At 39.8% G+C, this 26,420-nt stretch overlaps 2 protein-coding genes across 2 annotated transcripts; both read left to right on the top strand.

Moving 5' to 3' along the window:
* Positions 1-12,157: 12,157 nt before the first annotated feature.
* LOC111233174 (MARCKS-related protein-like) lies at positions 12,158-14,797 on the top strand. The gene is made up of 2 exons (XM_022760929.1): positions 12,158-12,448; positions 13,398-14,797. The coding sequence occupies exons 1-2, from the start codon at positions 12,362-12,364 to the stop codon at positions 13,932-13,934; spliced, it is 624 nt and encodes a 207-aa protein (XP_022616650.1). The 5' UTR covers positions 12,158-12,361; the 3' UTR covers positions 13,935-14,797.
* Positions 14,798-17,258: 2,461 nt separating this feature from the next.
* On the top strand, positions 17,259-26,358 carry LOC111233164 (probable histone deacetylase 1-B). Its single transcript, XM_022760920.1, has 12 exons — positions 17,259-17,355; positions 18,335-18,447; positions 19,563-19,680; positions 19,770-19,844; positions 20,055-20,193; positions 20,774-20,915; positions 21,012-21,104; positions 21,191-21,299; positions 21,388-21,768; positions 21,885-22,040; positions 22,162-22,207; positions 25,341-26,358. Exons 1-12 carry the CDS (start codon positions 17,307-17,309, stop codon positions 25,366-25,368), a joined length of 1,449 nt encoding a protein of 482 aa, XP_022616641.1. The 5' UTR covers positions 17,259-17,306; the 3' UTR covers positions 25,369-26,358.
* Positions 26,359-26,420: the final 62 nt, after the last annotated feature.

The raw sequence follows: 26,420 nt of genomic DNA, 5'->3' as shown, positions 1-26,420 counted from the left end.
AGATGGCATCCCACTGGTGTGTGTTTTTGTCGTGGAAGGTCTCTAATGGTGATATTAAAGGGGCAGTGTCATGCCACCCTGAAAGAGCACACATCTACAGCCAGCCTCCTCACACAGACCTGTCACTAGCTCTCAGTCACATCCCATCCTAATACTGTGCACTCTGTGTGTGTGTGTGTGTGTGTGTGTGTGTGTGATTCCTGTCCCTGGGGATATGTGTCATCATGGTATTTCTTTGTGTCTGTTTGTGTATTAAACATAACTCTAGCGCTGCATCCATCACTGCAGCACTGATGTCTTAGGAAGGTGCTGAGCTTTTAATTAGATCTATATCTTCTCAACAAACAGTCTCTCAGAGTTAATTAGTCATTGCTCAGCAGTAAGGATGCACTCATGGTGTCAATGACTGGTTATGTGCTTCTTTTATAGCAATAATAACAATAAATGCAGATATGGGCATAAAATTTTAGTGTGCCATGATGGTCTAAATGTTGCTAGAAAGGCATTTCAACCCCAATAATAAAGACCATCTCATTGAATCCCGGAGTTTGGGCATCTGGATAGTAGTGGTAGTTTCGACCAAGGGCAAGTGTTGTGCGAGGTAGAGCGAGGAGAGTGGCAGAATGAAGAGCAAGAAATGGTGCCTGAACTGGGATGCTGCACATGTACGTAGTATCTATTCAACTTTGTATTGCAGGCTCCGCTTACATTATTTTTGCCACTTTTCGCCACATGATTTTTGACTCAGGTCCCGTTAGGATTGGCATATTTGGCATTATAAGTTCAGTTTAATTTTAACAACCTGGCAGAAAATCAGCATATATATATATATATACAGTATATATATATATACTGTATATATATGATGAACTTCTTTTGTTGTGAGGCAGCTAAAACGCTCGGTCACGGCTAGGGAAAGATCACGGTCACGATTAATAAAAAAGCGACAGTTAATTGCAGGTCTGTGGTTGTGAACTCTGGTCTTCCGCATGATCGTCTGGCAAGCGACATGCTCTCTAACTTCCACCCCCTTAGCTCTCTGCCTCCCTATACTTAGGGCACACTACTTCCACTGTAAATCATGAGGTGTGGAGTCATTCAATATGGAGGCAATTCATAGTCTAAAGGGCTGAGCTCTGTACTTTGATACCATAAAGATTTTTTCTAATCTGATGCCAGTTTGGTTTCAGTTTTTCTCTCCTCTATTCATTCAAGTTTAAGTTAAAAAAACACACCTACACTTGGGCTTGACATCACAGATAGTGAGCCTCTCCTGCTCCACACACTGGCTGGAACAAAGCAACCAGTGCAGCCAGTTGCTTCTGACAGGTGGTTCCCTCGGCGGCTTCATAGGATGAGAATGAGAGCTTTTAAACCCTCTGTTCCTAAAGTAAATCAAAGAATGAAAACAAAGACAGTAGTGCTGTTGTACTGGGACATAAAAGAACAAGTTTGTCCAGATGGAAGTGGACAGCAAACACACAAACAGCGAGGCTGGGAGGAAGAGGATGGTGATGAAGGAGAAAGAGAGTTGGCAGAATGAGAAACTGACCTCTATGGTGGCTCTGCAGTCCAACTATTAGTGATAGATAGTGGAGCTGGCACACTTTAATTTCAACAATGCAATTTCGATTTCACATTTTCTTCTGCAGCAGGCTTCAACACAAAAACAACAAGGCGAAAAATCGAATAACAACATTACAACGGCATTTTTAGAAACACAACTCCTCACCCATTATGAATTCTAAGCCATGGCACTATAAAAGGTTGAGGACCTTTGAGATGACTGGTCACATGATGATCTGAACCAAAGACTCTCGCCCACGCCGTCAAGACTAATGTCTATATTCTGAAACTCATTGGGCGTCATAACCCACAAATACATTTGACTTATTAAAAAGCTTTAGAAGTTGTGAAACCTGGTATGTTTCCTGTGCATCACTGCTTCCTCCATTTCACAACCTTTAGCAGCAGTCAGGCCGTGACATGAGCCAGTGTGCAGTTTCCATGCTTCATTCTGTTCAGCAGTGTAACTATGGAAATGCATAATGCACAAGTAACCCTTGCTTAAAATCTTCATCCCTATGTGTGGTGTAAGGGAGTAAAAAGGGGCTTGTTAATTTGCATGTGGACGTGCACGTGTCAGTGTGAGTATGTGTGCGTGTTGCACCAGGCCAGGCAGAGCCACTGGCAATGCAGCTGCAACATTAGTGGGTCAGTGTGCCATCAACTCATTCATCAGCACTTCTCCCTCTCATCTCTCTGCCTCCATCTCCCCTCTGACTCACCACCCACCCATCCATCCATCCATCCATCCATCCATCCATCCCCCACTACCTACCTCTCACTCTCTCTTCTACTCATGTAAGTGTCCATGTGCAGAGTATCTTCAGGTTCTGAATGAATTCGAGATGCCAGGTGAGGTGTGTAAATGTAGTCAGCTAACAAGGTGGCACGCACACAATCGGGGCAAAATGCAAGGACGTGGCAGATGGAGATGTGCAGGTGGTGGTGAAGCTCAGCACTGTCCAAAATGAGCTTAGATATTAGATTCTTGAAATTCATGCTAAAACTTATTCAACCTATTATATAATGTTATATTAAGACATAATGGGCCTGACTTACTAGAAAGACACAAATAGCAGCACAAGATCATCCAATATCTGCTGAGATACTTCCCTTAAATATCACTAAGGTCAGATGATCACAGTGGGTGGAAATAGGAAACTATTACATACACAGAGCACCACAACATGAAATAAAATGAATGTAGGAGGTAGATAAGAGAGTCCAATATCTTCCTCTTCAAGGGGATTTTACACATCAAAGCCTGTTTAGTTGCTGGGGAGAACTACATTATGTCAAAAAAAATAAAAATTGCATAAAAGCTTTTGAAATCGGATAAGTCTCCTCAAGTGATGTCACTTGAATCAGTGTAGGGGCTGAAGAGTACAAGTTAGAAAATGAGAGAAATCTGGTGCTATGGCGCAAGAAAGAAGCGAGTTTATCTTCGCTCGAGCTCAGCGACTCAAGGCTACATCGACCACTTTCAGCTTAACACACCTGAAACTCCAACCGAACTGTCTGTGAAATTGCAGTGTGGATAATGTAGATTTTGACAAGTGGGAAGAATGTGTGAATAAAAAAGACAATATCTCAGGTTCTGCTCCATTAATTTTGACATATTTTTTTTCAAACTGTCCAAACAGTGAATCTTAGGCAACATCCACACTGATACGTTTCCATTTTAAAATTGGGTTTTAAATGGGAAAACAATCTCCATCCAGACGACTGTTTTAGCTCCGTATCAGAAACGATCCATACAATCACAACATACATGTACACTGGACATGCGTGTGCCAGTGTAAACAGGAAGCAGATTGTCTTCTCTGCAGTTGATTATTTGCAGAAAATATTAAAAACGAGGAACAGCAAAGACGGTTGTATCGATAAGATGCAGAAGTTAACTCCACAACAGCTGCTAGCAAAAACAACAATGCATGTATTTCATTACCCATGGTGCATTCACCACTGGTAGGCAAGGCTGATAAGACCCAACCAGTAAGTGACCACGATGTCCACGTCATCATTTCCAAAGGTCTCTGCTTTTGCCCGTCCAGATTACAATGCAGCCCCTGGAGTTTTGCGGTTGTGTCCAAAAGTCGTTGTTTTATCGGTGCTCGAAAACTAAATGCAGCAAAAGTGATGCATTTAAAAACTAAAACGTAGTAGTGTGGATTTAGCCTGACAATGTTACAGGAGTGCAATGCTAAATTGGTGGAGTATTCCTTTAAACGGGTGACCCAAAGGCTGATCGTTTTCATAAAAAATGAAATCAAAAACATATCGGTTCAGTTTAGTCTGAGTGAGATGGTTGCAGTTCATCTTATTGTTAAAGGGTTAGTACGTCACTTTTATAAAAGCTGAGGAGTCACAAGAGATAAATTAAAGCAAGAATAGTCGAGAGATGCTCCGAAAACACAGAAACCTACATTTCCCACAATGCAACCGTATACAGCGTATAGCTTCAAAATGAAGATGACTTCATCAGGGTTATTTTCTCAACCTTTGTAGTAATTGAAGTAATGAGTAAACTGAACCTCATGTGTGAGGTGGATGTAGGACCCCTTTAATGTAAAATGTATTGAGATGGGATCCAACAGTCTCCACAGTCTGTAAAAGATTCCACAAGCGCAGTCTCTCTTTTTAATTCTCCGTTTCCTCGATGCTGCCTCTCTCCATACATTCATGAGATAAACACAAAAGAGTCTAACTGAGCCTAAGATTCAAAACACTCTGCAGAAACCTGATTTTCTCTCTTTCCCGGTCTTCCCATTCCCCTCCTTTCCTTTGACATTCTCTCTCTCCCTCTGTGGATGGAAGGAGGAAAGTGAAGGAGAAAGGAGGAGGCAGGAGAGGAAAGAGGGAGGGGGTGGATGTGTTGTTCAGTTCTGCTGAATGTGCTCACATGTATGAAAGAAGAAGGATTTATTTTAGGAGTCTCGCGTGGGTGTACACAGATTTGAAACACACACATACACACACGTGCATGCACACACACACACACACACACACACACACACACACACACTGGGGAAGTGAGAGCTCACAAGCCCAGAGATAGGCCTGACCTACCTTTATATCAATCTTGTTTTGAAAGCTAGAGGAAGGATGCTTTTCTCTCTAGCTCCAAGACGTTTCCATATACCTGAATTCTCCAAATGCATTACATACTATCCAACACACACACACACACACACAACACACACACACACACACACACACACACACACACACACATAGAAACACATAAAAATCAGGGCAAATAAAGAAAAGAAAAAGGAGAGGAGAGAAAAAAGAAACAAAAAATAAAAAGTGAGTGGTTCATGTCTCGGCTACACATCGAACAGTATGTGTCTGCGTTGTTGTGTCATATTGTGTCAGCATTGCCACAGCGTGATTATCCTGTAGAAACTGTTGTCATGGTAATAAGGTCACTGGCATGTTCATATGTCAAAAGGGATTTATACTGGGCTGACACCATTTCCAGTGCTGCATGTGCCAGGCGTGTGTGTATTACTCTGTGTGTGTGTGAGTGTGTGTTTGTGTGTGTGCACAGTAGACAAAGACTGACTGGGAGGCTGAGTCTGGTAGTTCCTTCATTGGTGAGTAACAGTGAGGCTGAACTTCCACATTAAGGACAAGCTAAGCTTTTTTTCTTAAACATAAAAGACTTTTTCAGAATCAAGGCTTGCAACAATGGTCCATAGAAAATATTGGAAATTTCCACATTGCTTAGAAAATACCTTTTACGCCATTCAAAAAAAATCCTCAGCCAGCCCATCTTCTCTTCACTATAGTATTTACAGTGTGATACAAACACATGAAACACCTACTCCAGGGGATTTCCCTCAGGGGTTTTCCCTGTCTGACCATAAAGCAATAAAGGTAGGAGAAAGAAGTGTACAGGAAGTGAAAGTGAAACATCATCAATATGTTTAACATGATGATCAATTGGTCTAAATGGGTCAATTGTAATATTTCAGTTGTACATGGAAAGTCCCAAACACTTCTGTGAGACTTTTTGAGACCTCCCATTCGGCTCTGTCACAGAAAAACCTCCTGTCCTGCACTGTAAAGTCCAAGTTCCTCTTTGTCACTCTAAACAACATGTTAATGTGGCCTACTCAGTTGGTTTTTAACAGGACTGGTGTACCACAACACTCCACCTCCCCATTTCTTTGCCCCATTGTTGTTTGCCCCCCAACTGTGACCCCCTTGACCCCTGGCCACTGAGGCAGCTCGAAGCTAAAGTCATGATTATTTTTTCTCTGCTCTCTATTTGTCAAGCGTGGACATCTGTCAGCTCAAGCGCTAAGCCATATGCTATCTATTGTCCCTCTGTGAGGTCCAGGAATCAGTACTTATACGATTGAGCAAGCACTTAGATATTGACCACATCTAGGCTGCTTTTGATTAAAATGGCTGATTATAATCCAGGGGAGCGACTGTATGCTGTTCAAAAAAATTTGACTCGATCATCTAAAAATGTTTAGGATGGCAAAATACAAAAAACAGTAAAGGGAAAAAGCCATTCATGAACTTTCAGTGCACTCTCTTCAGTGATCAACTCAGTTTCTGCTCATTTAATACCTATAATCCTCTGTCCCCTCAATCTCTGTCTCTTTCCTTCAACGTCTTCACCCACCCAGTGCTACCTCTTCTCTACCCCTCCAGCCGGACTTGTGATGCTCATCCATAGGATGATGAGGCGCAGAACAATGGAGCCTTTGGGAGACAGAGCGCACCCACAGCCCAACATTGAGGAATACACACACAAAGCTTCATTGACTGCAGTCAGACAAAAAGAGAGCAGGGGGGCGGGGTTGGGATCATACATTACTTAAAAGACGCAGCTGACATGAAAATAAATTATGACTGCCACAGGATAAAAGGCACAGGGCAGGTAACAGTAACCCAGAGATGAAGTCAGCATTCCTGTGTTGAGAGCAAAGCATTCTGGTTCGGGGTAAAGCTGTATGACGAGCCTTAGGCGATGACCTCCAATCATAGGATCAAAGTGTGAAGGTAGGCCGGGTCAAAGGGTAGACGCAACTTGGAGTTGGCTCTGAGGCAGAGCAGTTTAGCTTGGCGTGACAAAGTGACAGCAAGCAATGGAGAAAATTAAAGGGTATGATTGGCTCAATTAGACTTCCAATGAGGTAACAAGTTCCTCATAGTCAGTTTGTGGCTTATTCGGGCTGAAAAACTAATCTGACATCTGCCCTTTGAAGCTTTAATCGAGTTATGGGCAAGTCTTTTGATATGCAGGACAAGATTTGTCTGCTGTTTAAGTGTGGACTATCAATTATAAGTAATTCTGTGTTGTGTCAAACCAATAGAAATTACAACTGGGGTTCTTTAAAGTCCTGAATGATCCATTTCAAATTGGGGGTTATTGACCTTTTGGATATGACATAATACTTTCAGTTCCACTTTCCTATTTACTGATACCACTGTGTGATGGGAAAGCACCTTTCTCACGATGAGACACCCTGAATCAGTAGAAATAAAAATCACAGACAAGAGAGAGTTAGGTGACTTCCTATGCAGAAAGTAAAATGCCCCTGATAGTTTACCTACTGTAAATTTCAGCCCACTGAAAAATGCCCAGTAATTATGCTGTGATTCCCACTGTTGTGTCCCTGAAAAAACAAAGTACCATCATTGTACCAGAAAAATCTATTTTACGTCAGTCCCATTTTTAATTTCAATCGCATCCTCACTTTTGATTCTTCCTTTCACTCATTTTAATGGTCCTTTCCTCTGGTTCCATTAACCTTGGAGCCAGGGACAGAGTGATATATTGACTTGAAAATATTACTTGCTTGATTGGACAGTCATCTCATCCAACTCTAATATGATGGATAATTATGTCAGCACATATTTAGGCAATAATTTATCAATGCTACATCTGCTGTTTATAGGAGGCCCCCAACATGAATTGACCCCAAAATTTTGATTGGGTTATATGAGAATGATTAGATTTATGATCATTATTCTTGTAGCCTAGCCTAGCATAGCAATAACATGTTTACTGAGTAGATAAGGTTACGCAACACAAACTAGTTCTTGCATAGAGATTAGATATTACTAAATATTTTCACCCAGTAACTGCCAGGTGTAACTGTTTGCTAGGTAACCCGACCAACTGACAAAGCTAATGTTAGCTTGATATGATGTTGCCCGTTTGGAGTCAGGAGTTAAAAGACGTCATAGGATAGAGTGGCACGACAAAAATGCTGTATGATAATGATAGAAACGGGGAAGTTTTGTGAGATGACATTTAACGGAAATCACACATATACCTCAGTTTTAACGCTAATAACATTAGCTTGAATGGTCAAATGATATCAGTGACGTTAGCACAATCACAAATTTCCCACTCATTCTAAACTGTGTGAATACTGCTGACTCTTAAACACACGTTTCTCCATGTAGGGATCCCTCATGGAGGTCTGTATATGTGGTGGGGGGTGTTAACTGTTGTTTGATGACCTCTTATCACAGCCCCCTGGCTACACCTAACGCTATCACTCATGCTATCAGCACGTCATTCCTTTCCCCGTCACATCCAAACAATAATGCGACTGCCTCAACTCCTGTCTGTCTTCTTTGTCTCCCACCATCCCTTTCCCTCCATCTACGGCCTCGGCTCTATCATACAGATCAGAAAGCCCCCTCCTCCACTTTCTCCTCCACTCTGCATTCCAGCGCTCGGCACATCTATATGAACTCACAGCTGATGCCTTCCTTGCTTTGGGTGTGTGTGTGTGTATGTGTGCATAATGTGTGAAGGATTGCTTCTCTGTGCCTTTCACTCCCTGACGCTCACTGGTCCCATGACAATGCTTCCCTTATATGCACAAAACACACAGACGCACATGTGCAAACACACACAGACGCACATTACACAGAGCAAAGTGTCAAGTGTGGCGTTGAGGATGAAGGGATGATGAGCCTGCGCCTCGTCACTACCCTCAACACTGTCGTCATTACCGTCACGTAGGGACGGGGGTTTTCATAGAAGAAGAAAGGAGCACTTCATTTAGTCTCATCTGCAAAAGTTAACCAAGATGAGGTCTCTCTCTTGCTGCCTCTCCCCACAGGGCTGAGTTACCTCAGGCAGGCTGAAGAAGTCCATTCACAGGAGAAGATGGCTTGAGGAGACGGGAGGGCCTGCGTGCCAGGCATTCCACAGTACACAGTGGACACATTATTATGACATTTACATGGCCTAGCTAGATAGATACAGCGTGATACATGTGTGAGGAAAGGTTGTCCTCTCATTGTGAGCACAGCGATGGCAAACCGGAGTACAGCGTGAGACCGACTGAAGGAAACCAATAAGCCTCTGATGGAATTTAATACATTCAAGATTGAACGACTGCAGAGTTTATGCGCAGTGCACTGATATTTTATCAGTAATGCGTACAAAAATCCAGTCATGCAAATGCAGCAATAAAACCACTCACAACTCCCCATAATGATCCTGCTTTCTTCAGCAAAGAACTGCTACTTATTCAGATCCAGAGAAGGTGGGAATTATAGACTTTTCTGAATAATACATTTGTGAATTATGTTTTGTGTCATTTTAAGATTTCAATCAGCTGTTCAACATAACAAGTCCATATCTTCCAAACTCCTTGCATTGATCCCTGCTGCCACTTTAAAGACAACTCTGCCACATTCCAGTGAAAGGTATACTAAATGATGGGAAAGTATGTGGACACCTACGTCTGTGTACTTTCTGGGATGTTTTCCGTGGTTTGTCTTTTCGTGGAACTGAGCATACAATTATATTTTAGACAACAGTATTCTTCCAACTTTGTGGCAACACTTTGGGATAGGCGCTTTCCTGTTTCAACATGACACTGTCCCTGTGGACCAAGTGTGGTCCACAAGGAAAAGGGTTTTCTACATTTTCTGTGGAAAGACTTCCCAGAAGAATGGATGCAGTTACAGTCATATAGTAAAGGAACAGTTTGATATTTTGAGAAATAAATGTGTGTTGCTTATTTTTTGCTGAGAGATGGATGAGAAGGTTGATACCACTCACATGTCTGTGTGGTAACTCCGAAGCTAAAGCCAGCACACGGTTATCTTAGCTTAGCACAGAGAGACAGCTAGCCTGGCTCTGGTTGATGGTAACAAAATCTTCTTCAGCACAAAACTCCCCTATAAAACACAACTTCTAATCAGCTGCTGGCTGTGGCTTCAAATTCAGCATACGCACAAGAAAATGGTATTAATCTTCTCAATTAACTGTCAACAAGAAAGCAAATAGGAAAAATAACTTTAAACTATTATAATATCAATAGTTTTGGTATGAGATGTTCATCAATCACGTAAAGGTGTAATATTCAGGTGCACCCATTTGTTTTGTATGTGTCCACACACTTGTGTCCATGTTAGTACACTCTGCATGTTATGTTAAATACTTTACTAGTGTAATCCCATTAATACAGTCATGTGTATATGGCCTTTGTAGTTCTATAGGATATAATATGATATTTACCACATTAATAAAATGTTTGCATTTTTGAAATAATATAATGCTAGTTGCAGTCGCAGTTGCCCTGATTTAGATATGTCATTAAAGTGTGCTTTAAGTTTACATGCAAACTGGAGAGCCGGGGGATTTAGCATAAAGACGGCTGCTGACACGCATTCCAATGTTCCCAAGTCTTGCAAAATCAATTAGGCTGATTGGCTGCAGTAAAGATTAATTTGTGACATTGAACAGTGAAGTCTTTTCCTCCCATAACTGAAATGTGTAGCTTTAACAGCTGATGCAAGGAATGTGTGTGGGAGAAAATGATCAGGTGGAATGTGCATGATCATCACACTGACATATTTTGCTCTTGGTATGTTGTTGACAAGCGGAAGTGAACAACGAATCTAGTCATGGGGCCATGAGGAGACAGCGTGACACGCTATTAGTCCCAATGTGGATCCCGCTCCCCAGTCAGATCACCGACAAAATGTGTCCCCATATCCACAATTGGAGCACAACAGAACAACAGATTAAACCCCCCATTCACCATTGTATGACAAAAGTCCATATTACTTTTCAGCTGCTCCTGCTGGTGGAGACAAACAGACTGAGAAAGGAACGATGCACCTGGAGAGAAGGGACAACAAGACACAAGCAACTCTCATACAGCATACATTTTAAAATCCACATTTTCTTTCTCTTCCTACTGAACTTTTCACCTGTGCATCCTGTCAGAAATTTTAATCCTGTATCATGTCACCTGTCATATATTTTGCAGTTATTTCTGAGAGACCATGACTGTGATGTCATGACCATTATAAGTCACTTATTTCAAATCATCGCTGTGCAAACTGGGCAGCTACGGCTAATGAAAACACCAAGGTGTTCTGTTTGTAAGGAGTGTTTTAGTAAAGCAGAAAAAAAGACTAGGTTTGAATTTTCAACATTTCCTACATGAAATGGACAGATATATTGTATAGAGATATATGATTCACTACAAACTGTCTTATCATGTCATAACGTGACCCTGAATCACGGCTTTATAGACATCTGACAGATATCGGCTTGAGGCAACACTTGCTATGTTAAATTTTACTGAAAGTGTGACTAAGTGCTGAATCAGACTGTCATCGTAGATGTGCATCTGAGAGCATCTTTTAGTTATACTGAAACCAAAAGACACACTCAGAAACTTCCCTGCTTGCTTAAGTGAAACAGCTGCAGTGGAGTGCATTACTTCTTGCCATGAACTTAAGCCAGTGGAAAACAGAACTGAAAGGATTAATCAATCAAGTGAGATTTAAATGAATCTGAAACTATTGTGTTAATTGATTTATCAAATATGACATTTTTAAGATGAAAATTAGAAAAGTATCTGGTTCCAGCTTCTCAGTTGTAAATGTAAGTCAATCAGTTGACCGAGACAGTCATTTAAAGATAATGAATTAACAACTGCCAAAGTATGAGTCAGTCTGGATACAGTGAATAAACTGAAGTTACAAGTGTTAAAAATAAATCAAGTTTTAAAACTAATTAATTCATTCCTATTATAGATTTGTTAAACACCAACTTAAAGTTGCAGTATTACTCAGGTTGTAGTGAGGCAACCAAGGTCTTCAATTGTCAGGGCACTTACGCACACTTATATAGCCTACACATGCAAATGCTGTAGTAATAAAAAAAACCTAAGTTTGGTATGTATTCCTCATCTTATCTTTGACTGAAAATTTAACTACTTTAAGAGCAGAAGGAAAAAAAAAACACGCATATGGTGACAGACACACTGATGTAAGGCGAGGAAATTATTTCATGGAAGAAATGTCCATCATTTATCTTGATGCCATGTCAATATTGTTTTTTTTTCACTTCCATGCCTATAAAACACAAGATTCAGTTGAAATGAATTGATTTCATTGCTGAGGGTGTTCTAGAGGGGCGGGGACAATTAGGGAGTCAGAGGTGATTGGCCGAAGATGGCGAGACTTGCCCTTAGTCGGGACGCTGATTGGTCAGACCGAGGCAGGTCCCGCCCACGGGTGGCGCCTTGAACCTGCTGTATGTTGAAGCGTTGCGTTCAACCAGTGTTGAGTTTAGAGGGTCTCTGTCTATCGGGGTGACAAGTCCGAGCACAGGAGCAACCGACGGGACGTAGCAGCCGTTAGAAGAAAAGCCCACACTTTTCGTCGTTTCACCGCTGGATACGTAACTCGGCCTGGGGTTGGATTAACTTAAAACCACTCTTTTTTTAGTTTTTCTTTTTTGCTTTGAATTTGCTTTAGAAGACACAGCAACTCACCGAAGACAATGGGATCCCAGTCATCTAAGGGAGAGGTGGCCGCCGAGGCAAACGCTGCCGCCGCTGATGCTGCAGCTGTCAAAACCAACGGACAGGTAATTGCACTCAACTCACCCGCTATTACTCTCTCCGTATCTTTATTTTACAATAGAGTTGAGTGGAAATGGATAAAAGTTGTATTTATCACACACCAGTTTTCTCAAATTTAGTCGACGCAGAATTGATTAAACTTGAATGTGAGGATAAGTCAGGTGGGGCTTTGAGCATCACCGTCTCCTGCTGATGGGCTGGTCACAGAGACCCCTCATAACTTAAAAAAAAATGAGCCAGAGTGGTGTTGTTATGTAGGATAAGTTCAAAGTGAGTATGTGTTTATCTGTGACTGAGGTCTAACCCAATATCCGCACAACGTGTTTGATAGTGCCAGGCTTAAAGGGGGAGGGGGTCAGCTTGAGCGCACGTAGGCAGTCTACTACTCCTCCCTTTATAAAATACAAGCCTGGGTGTCGTCTGGACGACTGATTTACATACTGGGAATTTCCGAAATTCAGATAGTGAGACGTTGTGGGGTGAGAGAAATCACACATTTAGTCATTAATTTGTTACTGTTATTGGATCATTATGAATGCAAATTACCGCCACACTTAATGAGTGACACAAAATCTGACTTGTTTTAAGAATGAATTAATAATTGAAGTTTTTAAATATCAGCGATTAATTCGGGAGAAAAAAAACATCAATTAAAGTGTTTTCATTCTTACATCGATGAGCTCCAGCCTTGTCTTTGTTGAGCCGATGTCTGTCTGGTACCTTAGGCGGTCTGTGAGGAGCTACCGCCGCCTATCGCCTGATTAGGGTACTGCAAGGCGTCGCCTCTGAGCAGGCGACACAGTGGTTAATTGATGAGCACGACGATGTGCCGAAAAGAAAGGAGAAATCCTCAACATGAATCGGCCCTCTATGTATTGTATGCATGTGAATGGATGTTTCTTCAAAGAAATGTTACTTATCTTGTGACACTTTTGTTTCTTAACCTTTTTCCAGGAGAATGGACATGTGAAAACCAATGGCGATGTCTCTACAAAGCCTGATGGGGATGCTGCCGCCACCAATGGCTCAGCCGAGGCAGCCAAGGAGTCTGAAGCTGGTGCAGGAGGCGACGCTATTGAGCCGGCACCTGCTGCAGATGGAGATGCTGCCAAACCTGAGGGTGAGGCTGCAGCTAAGGAGACCCCCAAGAAGAAGAAGAAGAAGTTCTCCCTGAAGAAGTCCTTCAACTTCAAACTGAATCTGAAGAAGAGCAAGAAAAGTGAGGCTGTCAAAGAGGAAGCGCCTGCCGCCACCCCCTCTGAGGAGAAGCCTGCTGAGAATGGAGATGCCGCTCCCGCAGAGGAGAAGAAGGAGGAGGAGGTGAAAGAGGAGGCTGCCGCTGCAGCCGAGGCCCCGAAGGCAGAGGAGGCTCCAGCTAAAGAGGAGGCCCCCAAGGAGGAGGCCAAGGAGGCAGCTGCTCCGGCCCCTGAGGCCACAAAACCAACAGAGGAGAGCAGCTCGACCCCCGCTCCCTCTGAAAAGAAAGAGTGATTGTACCTTTAGCTCATAATGAACTGGGTGAACTGTTTTTCAAGAGAGAGAGAGAAAATTTAAGAGTATATATATATATTTATATATATATGTGTATATGTATACATATGTATATGGATATATGTATATGTAAATATATACACATGTATGTGAGAGACTCCTTCGACGTGCCACTTTTCGTCATGATAACAAGACGACAGACTAGATTCACTAGATCACTTCCCTGGTTACTGCTCGACATCTGGACCTGGACTGAGTTTGAGGCTGTGGGTTGGTCGCTATGTGGAAAATGGATTTTGGTGGCTAGAATGCGAGCTAATGATACCATGAAGTATAGACGGATGAAGGATGGATGGAGAAGGATGGAGCATCTTTTCCCTGAAAATCTACAAAAGAAGATGCCTCCTTGCTGAAGGAATGAAGCTAGATGAGATACTAGGACACCACCACCACTTGAAATGACTGTTAAATAGTGAAAAAAAAAAAAGAAATCAGAAAATTAAGAGACTTGCCAACTTTTTACATTCCTATATTTTAACCCAAATTTGAAGTATTTTGTGGTGTATTATAGAGAACCATCTTAAAGATTCAGAGAAGCTATGTCTTGTTTGTTTAAAGAAAAAAAAATAGACAATTTTGATTTTTACCTTACTATGAAAAAAGAACACTTAAGCTTGCTATGTTCACTGTTGCGGTTTGATATGAAGCAGAGTTGTTTATCTGTCGTGTGTGAGCCTGAATCTGCTTTGTCTCTGTAAATACATTGGATTGATTTCTGTTCTTTATTTTGCTAATGTTGACAGATGTTCCTGGTTTTATTGTAAAGTTGATAATGGTAAATAAATGTTGGTTACCTGCCGGCGTATGTGTCTTTACGGTTATTTGAATCATGCATCACATTTGTTATTACAAAGTAGTGTACCTTAATGACAGGGTCTGGAGCCTGCCTGTCATATAAAACATTTTATTGCACTCTAGTATCAACTAAAAGCCACCATCAGAAGTTTAATAGCAGCACGATAAGGGATACAGGATTTGAAATTATCCAATTATCATAACAGTTGAAACTGAAGAGACAGTTTAAAGCCTGATGCTCCATTGACTGACATTTCACATTGTTTTGGTGTCTCCATGTTAGACAAATGAAAGTACAAAGAAAAAATCTTAAACTGGAGCAGTTACACTACTGACCTCAAAGCCTGATTTAAAGCTACACTATGTAACTTTTGAAAGATGAAATTACACATTTTGCCTTTTAGAAATCAAAAGTTGAACTCATAAGATATAAAATACACTCTTAGTTTAATGCTCTCTGGTCTGGTATGACCAGTATTTGAAGGTGTACCATGGCTACAAGGGCTGTTATTCAGTAAAAGTGACAGTTTCACTTAGATATACAAGTCATTTTCATAAGTAAAGGCTTTTTTCAAGAGATGGGACATTAGTGAATAATACAACCCCAGGTGGTTACAGTACAGAGTAAGAAAGTGGTACATTACAGCAGGGCGTTATAAGGTTTATTAGCCCTATATTTTTATCACTTGCAAACCAGAGAATCTCAATAGGCCAAACACATCAATAAAGTTTTATTCTTCTCATTCATGTAATTATTAGCCATTATTGGATTGACACTCCTTCCAGTCCAGCTTTAAACAAACACAAAAAACATAATAATTTAACAAAAAACAATGATCCATCATTCACTATAAAAGCAAAAGCCTAGTATTTTAAATCCTATAGGATTAGGTGTGAAATTTATTACACGTGGCTCTCCTCATAATCACATAATCTGTGATTTTCTCTGAAACAGGAAACACCCACATGTTTCTGGGTGATTGGTTTGGAGATAACTGAACACATCAACACTACATTGTTAGCTCCAATGATCCCTGGCCCTCTATTAGACTTGTGGCCCTGAGATCAGCACCATTACGCCGATCCCCCACCCCCCTCCTCCTTCACATGTACAGTATTCCCTCCATTTGAAGGCGAGCATGCTCCTGAACATGGCTAACTGAACACAGCAGTCCTGCTCTGAGGGAACTGACCTAGTTCACATGGTGATATGATGAATTGAGATCTGAGCTACATTTGGACCCAGGCTTCAAACAATTCTGAATTATTTAAACAAATCTAGAGCTCCCTCTTCATATATCCTTTTTCCTCTTGTAGCAGATGCATTTGTTAACCTTTAATTGTATTTTTTTCAAGTAACAGTCTTTAAATTGCAGGCAAAATCATTGCAAGACAAAGTGAATCTGTGTAAATCTTTTATAAAACCTTACACCGTACACGAGGAAGTAGGAGCAGTAAGCTGTAAATTATTCACGACTGCTCCACAATGAGAGTGTTTTGTTTATTCTCTACATCACTGTTTTGTTTGCACTGCATACTATACATGAGATTCTGTGACTGATTACTTCAGAGGTACTGCGTCTCTCATTTAGCAGAAACAGGGTCTGCAGAGTTGTAAGTCAAACAGAGGTGATCTTACACTGTCACCTAGTGGCCATTACATGCAGTGGCACAGAGCTGATCACCTATTGTCTGGTTTTTTAATCTGTTCTACCACTGTCCTAGGCCTGCATCAATATGCATAATGAGTCTAAACGAACACTGCAGTATAAAATAGAACAATATATATTATATATCATATGTTATATTTCATGCATTCTTCAAATTACATTTAGAGTTGTGTTTTCAAAAGTGCAGAAACTGGTAAGAACATGTTATATTATTTGCAGCATTTGAATGCATGGCCTAGTAGTGCCTTCTTAATGTCTACCCAGGGATATCTGATAAAAAACAGCTTTTAATTTAAGGGCCATTCTGTTTTTTCTCTGTTTCTATGTGATACAATTTGTATTTAAGGCATGGAGGGCAATATTGTATTGAATTGAGGTAGGATAAATAACTCACTAATGATCAAATAAAATAAAATAGAATATTAAAAATAATTATAAAATGGCAACTAAATAAAATATTGGTGACATTGGTGTGTCCCCAGTGGAGTATCCTCCTTGAGACCTCCCTGCAAAGAAGAGAGAAGAAGTTGTTCATGCATGTCATTAACTAATTATTGTCGTTAACTGATTCATTAACTGTTGCTGGACATTACAAGTCACCCAAAGCTATTTTACTCACGTCTACATCACTAACTGAAACACAAAACACTTGTGCTCTGTGGGCAATAAGTTACAGTCTAGACACTGTCTGGTTGTAGCTGCAGTCTCGGCGGTCCTCGGTTTGTAAAACCGGCGCCTCCCAGTCGGGCGGTTGAGCATTTGCGATTGGTTGACAAGAACTCAGCGCGAGCTCCCCAGTGCAAGAGAGGAACCGGTGGGCACGAATCAGTGGGGTAATTGGTGTAAAATGGCGCTGTCTCAAGGAACAAAGAAAAAAGTTTGCTATTACTATGACGGTAAATATACATCTTGTGCATCTCGGATTCTCTATCGGATGAAGTGGCCTTGAAGGCGTGTAAATGTTCAGGAAATTTTTACACGTATTCGTTTTTTAAAAAGTGTGCCGTACCACCAAGCTAGCTAGCCGGTGTAGCGAGCTAACGCTAGCTTCCTCGATTGGCTAAGTAGCCTATTTTAGCTACATGCTATGCTTAGCTGGCATTTAGCTTAAAAGTGCACGCAGTATATCAGCCGGTGTTCACCTCACTTTAACGTTATCCAATGACCAGACCGATTTCCTTAATTTATTACAGCATTTTGTTGCCATGTGAGTTGTGCATGTGAGCTAATTTGATCATTCTGGGATCATAGACGACCCATCAAGCTAACCGGCGCTCACATCAGTGTTCCCCCCAACTTGCTATCAACTTCCAAGAAGTGGGGGACCGATGCTCTGGTTGCCAGAGTTTGATTATTTAGCGAAAAGTTTTCGTGCAAATAATCATTTGCGCGTAAGGGCAGTCCTCTTGCATTTTACTTTTCTGTTATGCACAAATATTAAAAAGAAAATGCCATGTGCATATTACATGTAGGCTGGTTTAGCTGCCTCAACGCCTGACTCCTATCTTTTGTGTTGGCAAACATATAGGACAGGTAGAAATTATAAAAAGAGAAATTAAAGCTACAGTCAAGAAAAAAGTACCATTTTCTAGTATTTATTCCTTAATTTTAAATATATCTGCGTTCACAGTGTACTACTCACTATAGGTATAACAGGTGAACAGCTCATTAAAGTCACAATAAAACTTCGGTGGGTTGGACTTAGGCCAAATTGAAAACTAGTTTGCTTTGATTTTTTTTTTATTTTTTAAAGATATGCAACATTTGCAGATAACTAAGGCAGATTTTTGAATGGAGTTTGGCATAACAACATACTAGTGGGTTTTAAGGTTAATTTTGTCATGTAAAATAATCTGTAATCTTTTTTCCTTAAAGGTGATGTGGGAAACTATTACTATGGCCAGGGCCATCCCATGAAACCCCACAGGATCCGCATGACACACAACCTCCTCCTCAATTATGGACTGTACAGGAAAATGGAGATCTATGTGAGTTAGACGACTCAACACAAGCCTCAGACACTTTTAGATGCACACACTTTACGTTTCACTGTTTCTCAAGCACTAACCACACCAAATTGCACTGTATTCTTTAAAGCGAGGGATGTCAAAAACCTGACCCCTTAATTGAGACAAGTATGTTTTGACAAGAGTTTCCAATGTGATGCTTCATATCACATAAACATTAATTCTCCGTCTCTTTAATTGCTTTGTCAAGATGTTACATGACAGGTCAGGTGGTGATTACTGCATATTAGGGCTGTAATGATTCTACAAATCCATGGTTTGGTTCAGACCTTGATTTTTGAATCAGGGTTGGGGGTTCAAGCACACATCTGACGAAACAAAAGGGTGCAGGTCTAAACAGCACTTTCTCAGTGTTTTTCCACTGTGTGGAGTGTGAAAGTAAATGACTGATCATTTCAGCTTAGTGCATTACTTCCCATATTTTCTATGTAGACTTATAGTTTCCTAACCTTGAATAACGAGATATGAAACCTTAGCTTAAGACAAAGTCAGTAATTTTTTCATTAGCTGATGTTAACAGAGAACATGTTTCTAGTGACATTGGGTTGTGTGTGTGCTTTTGGAGACTAAAGTCGCTTTAGCTGCAGGGAAAGGAGCAAAACTTTGGTCACAATGGATTCAATGCAAGATGACAGCAGAAAGCTGTGTTAAAACAGATGTTATAATGTGTTTAATTGGAACTGACTGTTTAAGAAGTTGCTAACATTAGCCAGTAAGTCACATTAACAGAAGCTCGTGCATTGGGAGTTATGTTGCGTCTTTTGTGGAACATAAATTCAGAAGTGTGAATGCCACCCTGAAGGTTTTGACACCTATTGACTGGGATAGTTTGTGACTGCTAGATGTTGTGCTCATATCTTATTGGCTACTGCAAATATAAAAAATGACACAAACACTTCAAGTTATATAGTCTTAGAATTTTTAGTTAACATTGTTCATGGGTAGATGAATTTAGACATAACAATCTAAGACCAACCAAAACATGTAAAGTGTGTTTTTACTGATAAAAACTATTACTGACAAACAGAATTTCCAACCCTCACTTTTTTCCTTATTACCTGTCTGTCTGTTTCCAGAGACCACACAAAGCCAGTGGTGAGGAGATGACAAAATACCACAGTGACGACTACATTAAGTTCCTGAGGTCCATCCGACCAGACAACATGTCTGAGTACAGTAAACAGATGCAGAGATGTGAGTGTTTGCTTTTCTTCCAACAGACGCTGAAGTATTCTCACTGTCCACATGTGTTAAATCTGTCTGTCCTGTTCTTTTCCTCACAGTCAATGTCGGAGAGGACTGTCCAGTGTTTGATGGTCTGTTTGAGTTTTGCCAGCTCTCGACAGGTGGCTCTGTCGGTATGTTATCACAACTACACTTACGATAATCATTCTGACATCTTCAATTTGGATTAGTTACTTGTGTGACTTCACAATGGAGTCTTGGATGGAGTTAATTAAGAATAATTTGAGCCATTTGGAGAATCTGTTCACACAGCACTGTCCAGATGTTTCTCAGAAAAGTTGTAATTGACTTTTTTTTTTTACTCTGTTCATTCCTTCCTGTAGCTGGAGCAGTGAAGCTGAACAAGCAGCAGACAGATATCGCCATCAACTGGGCAGGTGGACTCCACCACGCCAAGAAGTCTGAGGCCTCCGGTTTCTGCTACGTCAATGACATTGTCCTGGCCATCCTCGAGCTGCTCAAGTAAGCTGGGCGTCGCTGTTATGCTATTACTTTTTAAACATAACTGTCCTATTTTCTCCACCGATCTGACAGATTTATTTGTTTATTTGGACCCAAAAGGAATCTGGCATGTACATTTTTGATTATGATTTAGCTGGATTGCATCTATACCTGCCATGGAGCTTTATGTCTCTATGTTCCTTCCATGCCAAACACCAGATTGCTGCCTTTTCTAATTTTCTTTCTTTGTTTATGCCTTCTCAAAGATGGCATAAGGGCCTTGTTTGCTCACTCTCCATCCATCTATATAATCTTTTCAGTCTGTCTGAACTTTTGAACTGTTTGATTTGCATGAGAATTTATTTGGTTTTAGTTAAACATACAGCATTTTCACTTTGCTTTTAAGGTAGCTGAACAGATGTTTGCATAAGTAGATGCATCTGAACTCTTTGTACAGAGGGATTAGATGTTTTTTCACTGAAGATGCAAACCATGCTAACATTTATGTATAATCTTGTAGCTGGTGTATGTTTTATTTTGTCTGTCATAGAACTTGAATCCGTCTTAATGTGTCATTAACTGAATTCTCTGTTCTGTCTAGGTACCACCAGAGGGTGTTATACATAGACATTGACATCCACCATGGTGATGGAGTGGAGGAGGCCTTTTACACCACAGACAGGGTCATGACTGTCTCTTTCCACAAGTATGGGGAGTACTTCCCTGGCACTGGAGACCTGAGAGTTAGTTGTCTGTTTGTTCTGATTTTGCTTCTAAAAACCAAGTTGTCATTACACGTGCACAGGGCAGTAATGCAGTGATGTGTTCAATCTGTGCAGGACATCGGAGCTGGAAAAGGCAAGTACTACGCAGTAAACTACCCACTAAGAGACGGCATTGATGATGAGTCCTATGAAGCCATCTTCAAACCGGTATGTTTGTTTTTTATTATGTAATCACCATAATCACACTCTTTCTCGAAGCAAGAGTTTTAATATGTGTTTGTGTGTGTGTTTAGATCATGGCTAAAGTAATGGAGATGTATCAGCCAAGTGCCGTGGTACTGCAGTGTGGAGCTGATTCTCTTTCTGGAGACAGACTGGGCTGCTTCAATCTCACCATCAAAGGTATAAACACCTCACACTAAAAAAAAAAAACTCTGAAAAACTTTTGTATTGTTGAGAGTGTAACATGAGTGTGTGTTGACTCTTCCAGGCCATGCCAAATGTGTTGAGTACATCAAAAGTTTCAACCTGCCTCTGCTGATGCTGGGCGGCGGTGGCTACACCATTCGTAATGTGGCCCGCTGCTGGACTTACGAAACAGCTGTCGCCTTGGACTGCTCCATCCCCAACGAGCTGCCCTACAATGATTACTTTGAGTACTTTGGGCCTGACTTCAAGCTGCACATCAGCCCGTCCAACATGACCAACCAGAACACCAACGAGTACCTGGAGAAGATCAAGCAGCGTCTGTTTGAAAACCTCCGCATGCTGCCTCATGCCCCTGGTGTCCAGATGCAGGCTATCCCCGAGGATGCCCCCCACCCAGACAGCGGGGACGAGGATGAGGAGGACCCCGACAAGCGCGTCTCTAGTAAGAGACAAATATAGGCTCAGAATTCTCTTAACATTGGGTCACAGAAGGCATGGGAGTTGACTGTGGTCAAGTTCTACTCTGTGAACTGTGCGTGTTGTGTTCTGTGTTTTCAGTCCGGGCCCACGACAAGAGGATAGCCTGTGAGGAGGAGTTCTCTGACTCTGAGGACGAGGCCGAGGGGCAGGGAGGAGGCCGCAGGAACGCAGCCAACCACAAGAAGGCAAAACGAGTGAAGAAGGAGGAAGAGAAGGAAGGAGAGGAAAAGAAAGGTAAGACTGATTCAAAAGACAACCTTGTATTTGTAGATGAACTAACAAGTATTATTATTATTATTATAATTATTATTATTTTTAATATTGTTTTGATTTGTCCTGTTGCTTTGATCCCTAGAAGTGAAAGAGGAGGAGAAGGAGGAAGAGAAGATGGACACGTCAGGGTAAGAGAAATGCATATTCATTGTATCTTATAAATGAATATTTTTATGTGGAAACATGCAATTTGTGACACCAGACCTCCGGCTTGGAGCCATTTATTTATTATATTCTCTGCATAAACTATACATGCAGAGGATTTGGAAACGGCAACTGTGCTACCTTTGGTAGATTTTTGTTTGATGAGTATGATCTAGTGACATAAGGTCTAGCACTATAAATGTCACAATCAACAGAAAGCTATCCTTCAAAGCTGTATAACAATTAGTGCACTTACTTGAGGTGCAAAACTGGTGGATAGTGCTGGACAGCATGGACAAAAATGTCGTCGTAAAATTTTCATATCAGCCATTATCAGTTATTACCATAAGTGTCAAATCATTATTATAGTTTAGTATACTTTATAGTATTGTTAAACGACTGATTTTTGCTCCCAAAAGTTGAAGAAACCAGATTGGGATTTGTGGTTTGAAACATTTGTTTTATGTTTACAACATTCAAAACAATTGGTGATAAAATGTAATCTAATTAATTTAAAACCTAATTTACGAAAAGCATACCTCTTTTCCTGCAGCGTGACTGGCAGTTTATTCATTTTTGTGCATGCTGGATTTTGACTTTTTTATGTCGTTTTATATACCATAGTATATTATGACTTTTTTGTGAATTGCTGTTTTTATACCTTGCTATACTATGTCGTTTTTTATGCCTTACTATAATATGAAGTTTTTATACCTTACTATACTATGACTTTTTTATGCCTTATTATTCTATGAAGTTTTTTAATGCCTTACTATACTATGACTTTTTTATGCCTTAATATACTATGTCGTTTTTTATGCCTTACTATACTATGACTTTTTTATGCCTTATTTTACTATGACATTTTTTTATGCCTTACTATACTATGACTTTTTTATGCCTTACTATACTATGACCTTTTTTATGCCTTAATACACTGACTTTTTTATGCCTTACTATACTATGTTTTTATGAAGTTTTCATGCCCTACTATACTATGACTTTTTTATGCCTTACTATACTATGACATTTTTATGCCTTACTATACTAAGTTGTCGCTATGACGTTTTTATACCTTACTACTCTGACTTTTTTGTGACTGACTATGTTTTTAATGCCTTACTATACTATGACGTTTTTGTGACTTATTATATGACGGTTTTATGCCTTACTATACTATGACGTTTTTGTGACTTTTTTTGTGCCTTATTATACTACGACATTTTTTATGCCTTACTATACTATGACTTTTTAATGCCTTATTATTCTGACGTTTTTTAATGCCTTACTATACTATGACTTTTTTTATGCCTTAATACACTGACTTTTTTATGCCTTACTATACTATGTTTTTATGAAGTTTTCATGCCCTACTATACTATGACTTTTTTATGCCTTACTATACTAAGTTGTCGCTATGACGTTTTTATACCTTACTACTCTGACTTTTTTGTGACTGACTATAATATGTTTTTAATGCCTTACTATTCTATGACGTTTTTATGCCTTACTATACTATGACATTTTTGTGACTTATTATATGACGGTTTTATGCCTTACTATACTATGACGTTTTTGTGACTTTTTTTGTGCCTTATTATACTACGACGTTTTTTATGCCTTACTATACTATGTTTTTATGAAGTTTTCATGCCCTATTATACTATGATGTTTTTATACCTTACTATACTATGACTTTTTTATGCCTTATTATGCTATGACGTTTTTTTATGCCTTACTATACTATGACGGTTTTATGCCTTACTATACTATGACGTTTTTGTTACTTTTTTTATGCCTTATTATGCTATGACGTTTTTTATGCCTTACTATACTATGACTTTTTTTGACATTTGTATGCCTTACTTTACTATTATGTTTTTTTTGTGACTTACAATATGTTTTTAATACCTGACTATACTATGATATTTTTATGACGTTTTTATGCCTTACTATTCTATGACGTTTTTGGGACTTACTATAATAGTTTTTTATGCCTTACTATACTATGACGTTTTTATGCCTTACTACTAGATGACTTTTTTGTGACTTACTATAACATGTTTTTTATGCCTTACTATACTATGTTTTTATGAAGTTTTCATGCCCTACTATACTATGACATTTTTATGCCTTACTATACTAAGTTGTTGCTATGACGTTTTTATACCTTACTACTCTGACTTTTTTGTGACTGACTATAATGTTTTTAATGCCTTACTATACAATGACGTTTTTTGTGACTTTTTTTGTGCCTTATTATACTACGACATTTTTTATGCCTTACTATACTATGTTTTTATGAAGTTTTCATGCCCTATTATAGTATGATGTTTTTATTCCTTACTATACTATGACATTTTTATGCCTTACTATACTAAGTTGTTGCTGACGTTTTTATACCTTACTACTCTGACTTTTTTGTGACTGACTATAATATGTTTTTAATGCTTACTATACTATGACGTTTTTGTGACATTTGTGTCTTATTATACTATGACGTTTTTTATGCCTTACTATACTATGACGTTTTTGTGACTTACTTTAATGACTTTTTATGCCTTATTATGCTATGACTTTTTGTGACTTACTATACAATAATGTTTTTTATGCCTTACTATATTATGACGTTTTTTATGCCTTACTGTAATATTTCCTTTTCATTACTTAGTATACTACAAGGTCTTTTATGACTTACTTTTGGGCTCCCTTTTCCTCAGAGATTGAAGGTGGCATCTTCCTGCGGTTAATTCTCACCACAAAAATTTGTTTTTTGGGTGGAATCAAAGTGTCAGGCTGCTTGAATAGAAACCTTGCTTATCAAAAGACATCGTTTTTCTTACACTCCTGAGGCCCATTGCAGGACATTTCTTCCGAGCGGTGGGGACAAAACATTTATAATAGACCTTAGCTTCTCATCTTATTAGAAGCTCCAATTGTATAAATGGAGAACAGTGATAAAATGGTTACCACTCAACAACTGAAATGATATTTGAACTTTAGGAAAGATCAAAGTATCTGTGTGGTTTCTTTAAAACTATGCTGGTCACAGCTGTTGCCGTAAAAGGAACTTACCTTGCTGACTGTGCTTTAAATTCTTGTCCACTTATGTTTCAGACCAAAAGAAGAGGTGAAGACAACTTGAAGTTAAGGACAAGGAGAAAGTCATGGTTGTACTGTTGTTCTCAAGCCCCACTGATTCCTATACTCTCCTCCTATGACGATAGGAGCTTCTTGTATTCCTGTTTTATTATGTATTAAGGGCAAACCTGGTTTACATTGTATTATTTGCATTTGTTTCTGACCTCAGTGAAGCACCAGTTGTGTGGGTGTTGACCACAAAGTTTACAGTCTCGTCAGAGTTCAATGATAAACAATGAATTTCTGATGTGTTTCCCCTTATGTTGTGTGCCCTGTGTAAACTACCCCACCCACCTGGAGCTCCATATAGTCCAAAACAAATGCCATGAATCCTTTCCAGCTGTTGTGTGAACCAGGTGTGCTTTAATGTGAAGAAAACCACCCAGAGCGTTACTGCTCCTATTATGTCAATTCAGATTTAACTTGTTGTGGGGCTCCTGCTAAAATACCTGCAGAGATGTAGATGATGTTAAAGTCTAGTGCTTACATGCAAAGAGGCTTTTGTTAGTTTTGAAACATCTATTTATGATACTGTTAGAATAACCAGCATTTCACAAACTGATGTTTAGCTTGCTGTGTTAATTTACCAGTGAATGCATGTTTAGAATGATCTTGCCTTTAGCATGTACATATTACTCTCCCTTTGCCCAGACAGTCCCCTTTTCAGACAGTCCCTAGTCTCTGCTCAGTAAGTTATTTTAAATCATGAATACACGGTCTGTCCCTTTTAGCCCATTTTCTTATGAATATCTGGTCAGTGTTTTTCCTTTTTCTTCCTGAATTGTTTGTATGTTCATGTGTGAATGGGTGTGAACCTCTTCAGAGGGTTATGTTGGGAAGCGAATGACCTGTTTTAGATATTTTGTATCATTATACATAAAGGTGGAGTGAGCTGAGAAAATGGCCCTCTACATGTGGTTGTTTGGAGTTCTATCCTTGTGAAATGTGCATTATCATAACTTTGTTATAAAAAAATAAAGAAAACTGATCTACATTTGTGTTCTGATTTCATCATTTACAATGATCTAACCAGAAAACATTGAAATCCTTGTGCAG

This window comes from Seriola dumerili, unplaced genomic scaffold (genome assembly GCF_002260705.1).
Source record: "Seriola dumerili isolate Sdu_G_001 unplaced genomic scaffold, Sdu_1.0 BDQW01000378.1, whole genome shotgun sequence".
Classification (NCBI taxonomy): Eukaryota; Metazoa; Chordata; class Actinopteri; order Carangiformes; family Carangidae; genus Seriola; species Seriola dumerili.
This window is presented reverse-complemented; position numbering and strand designations above follow the sequence as displayed.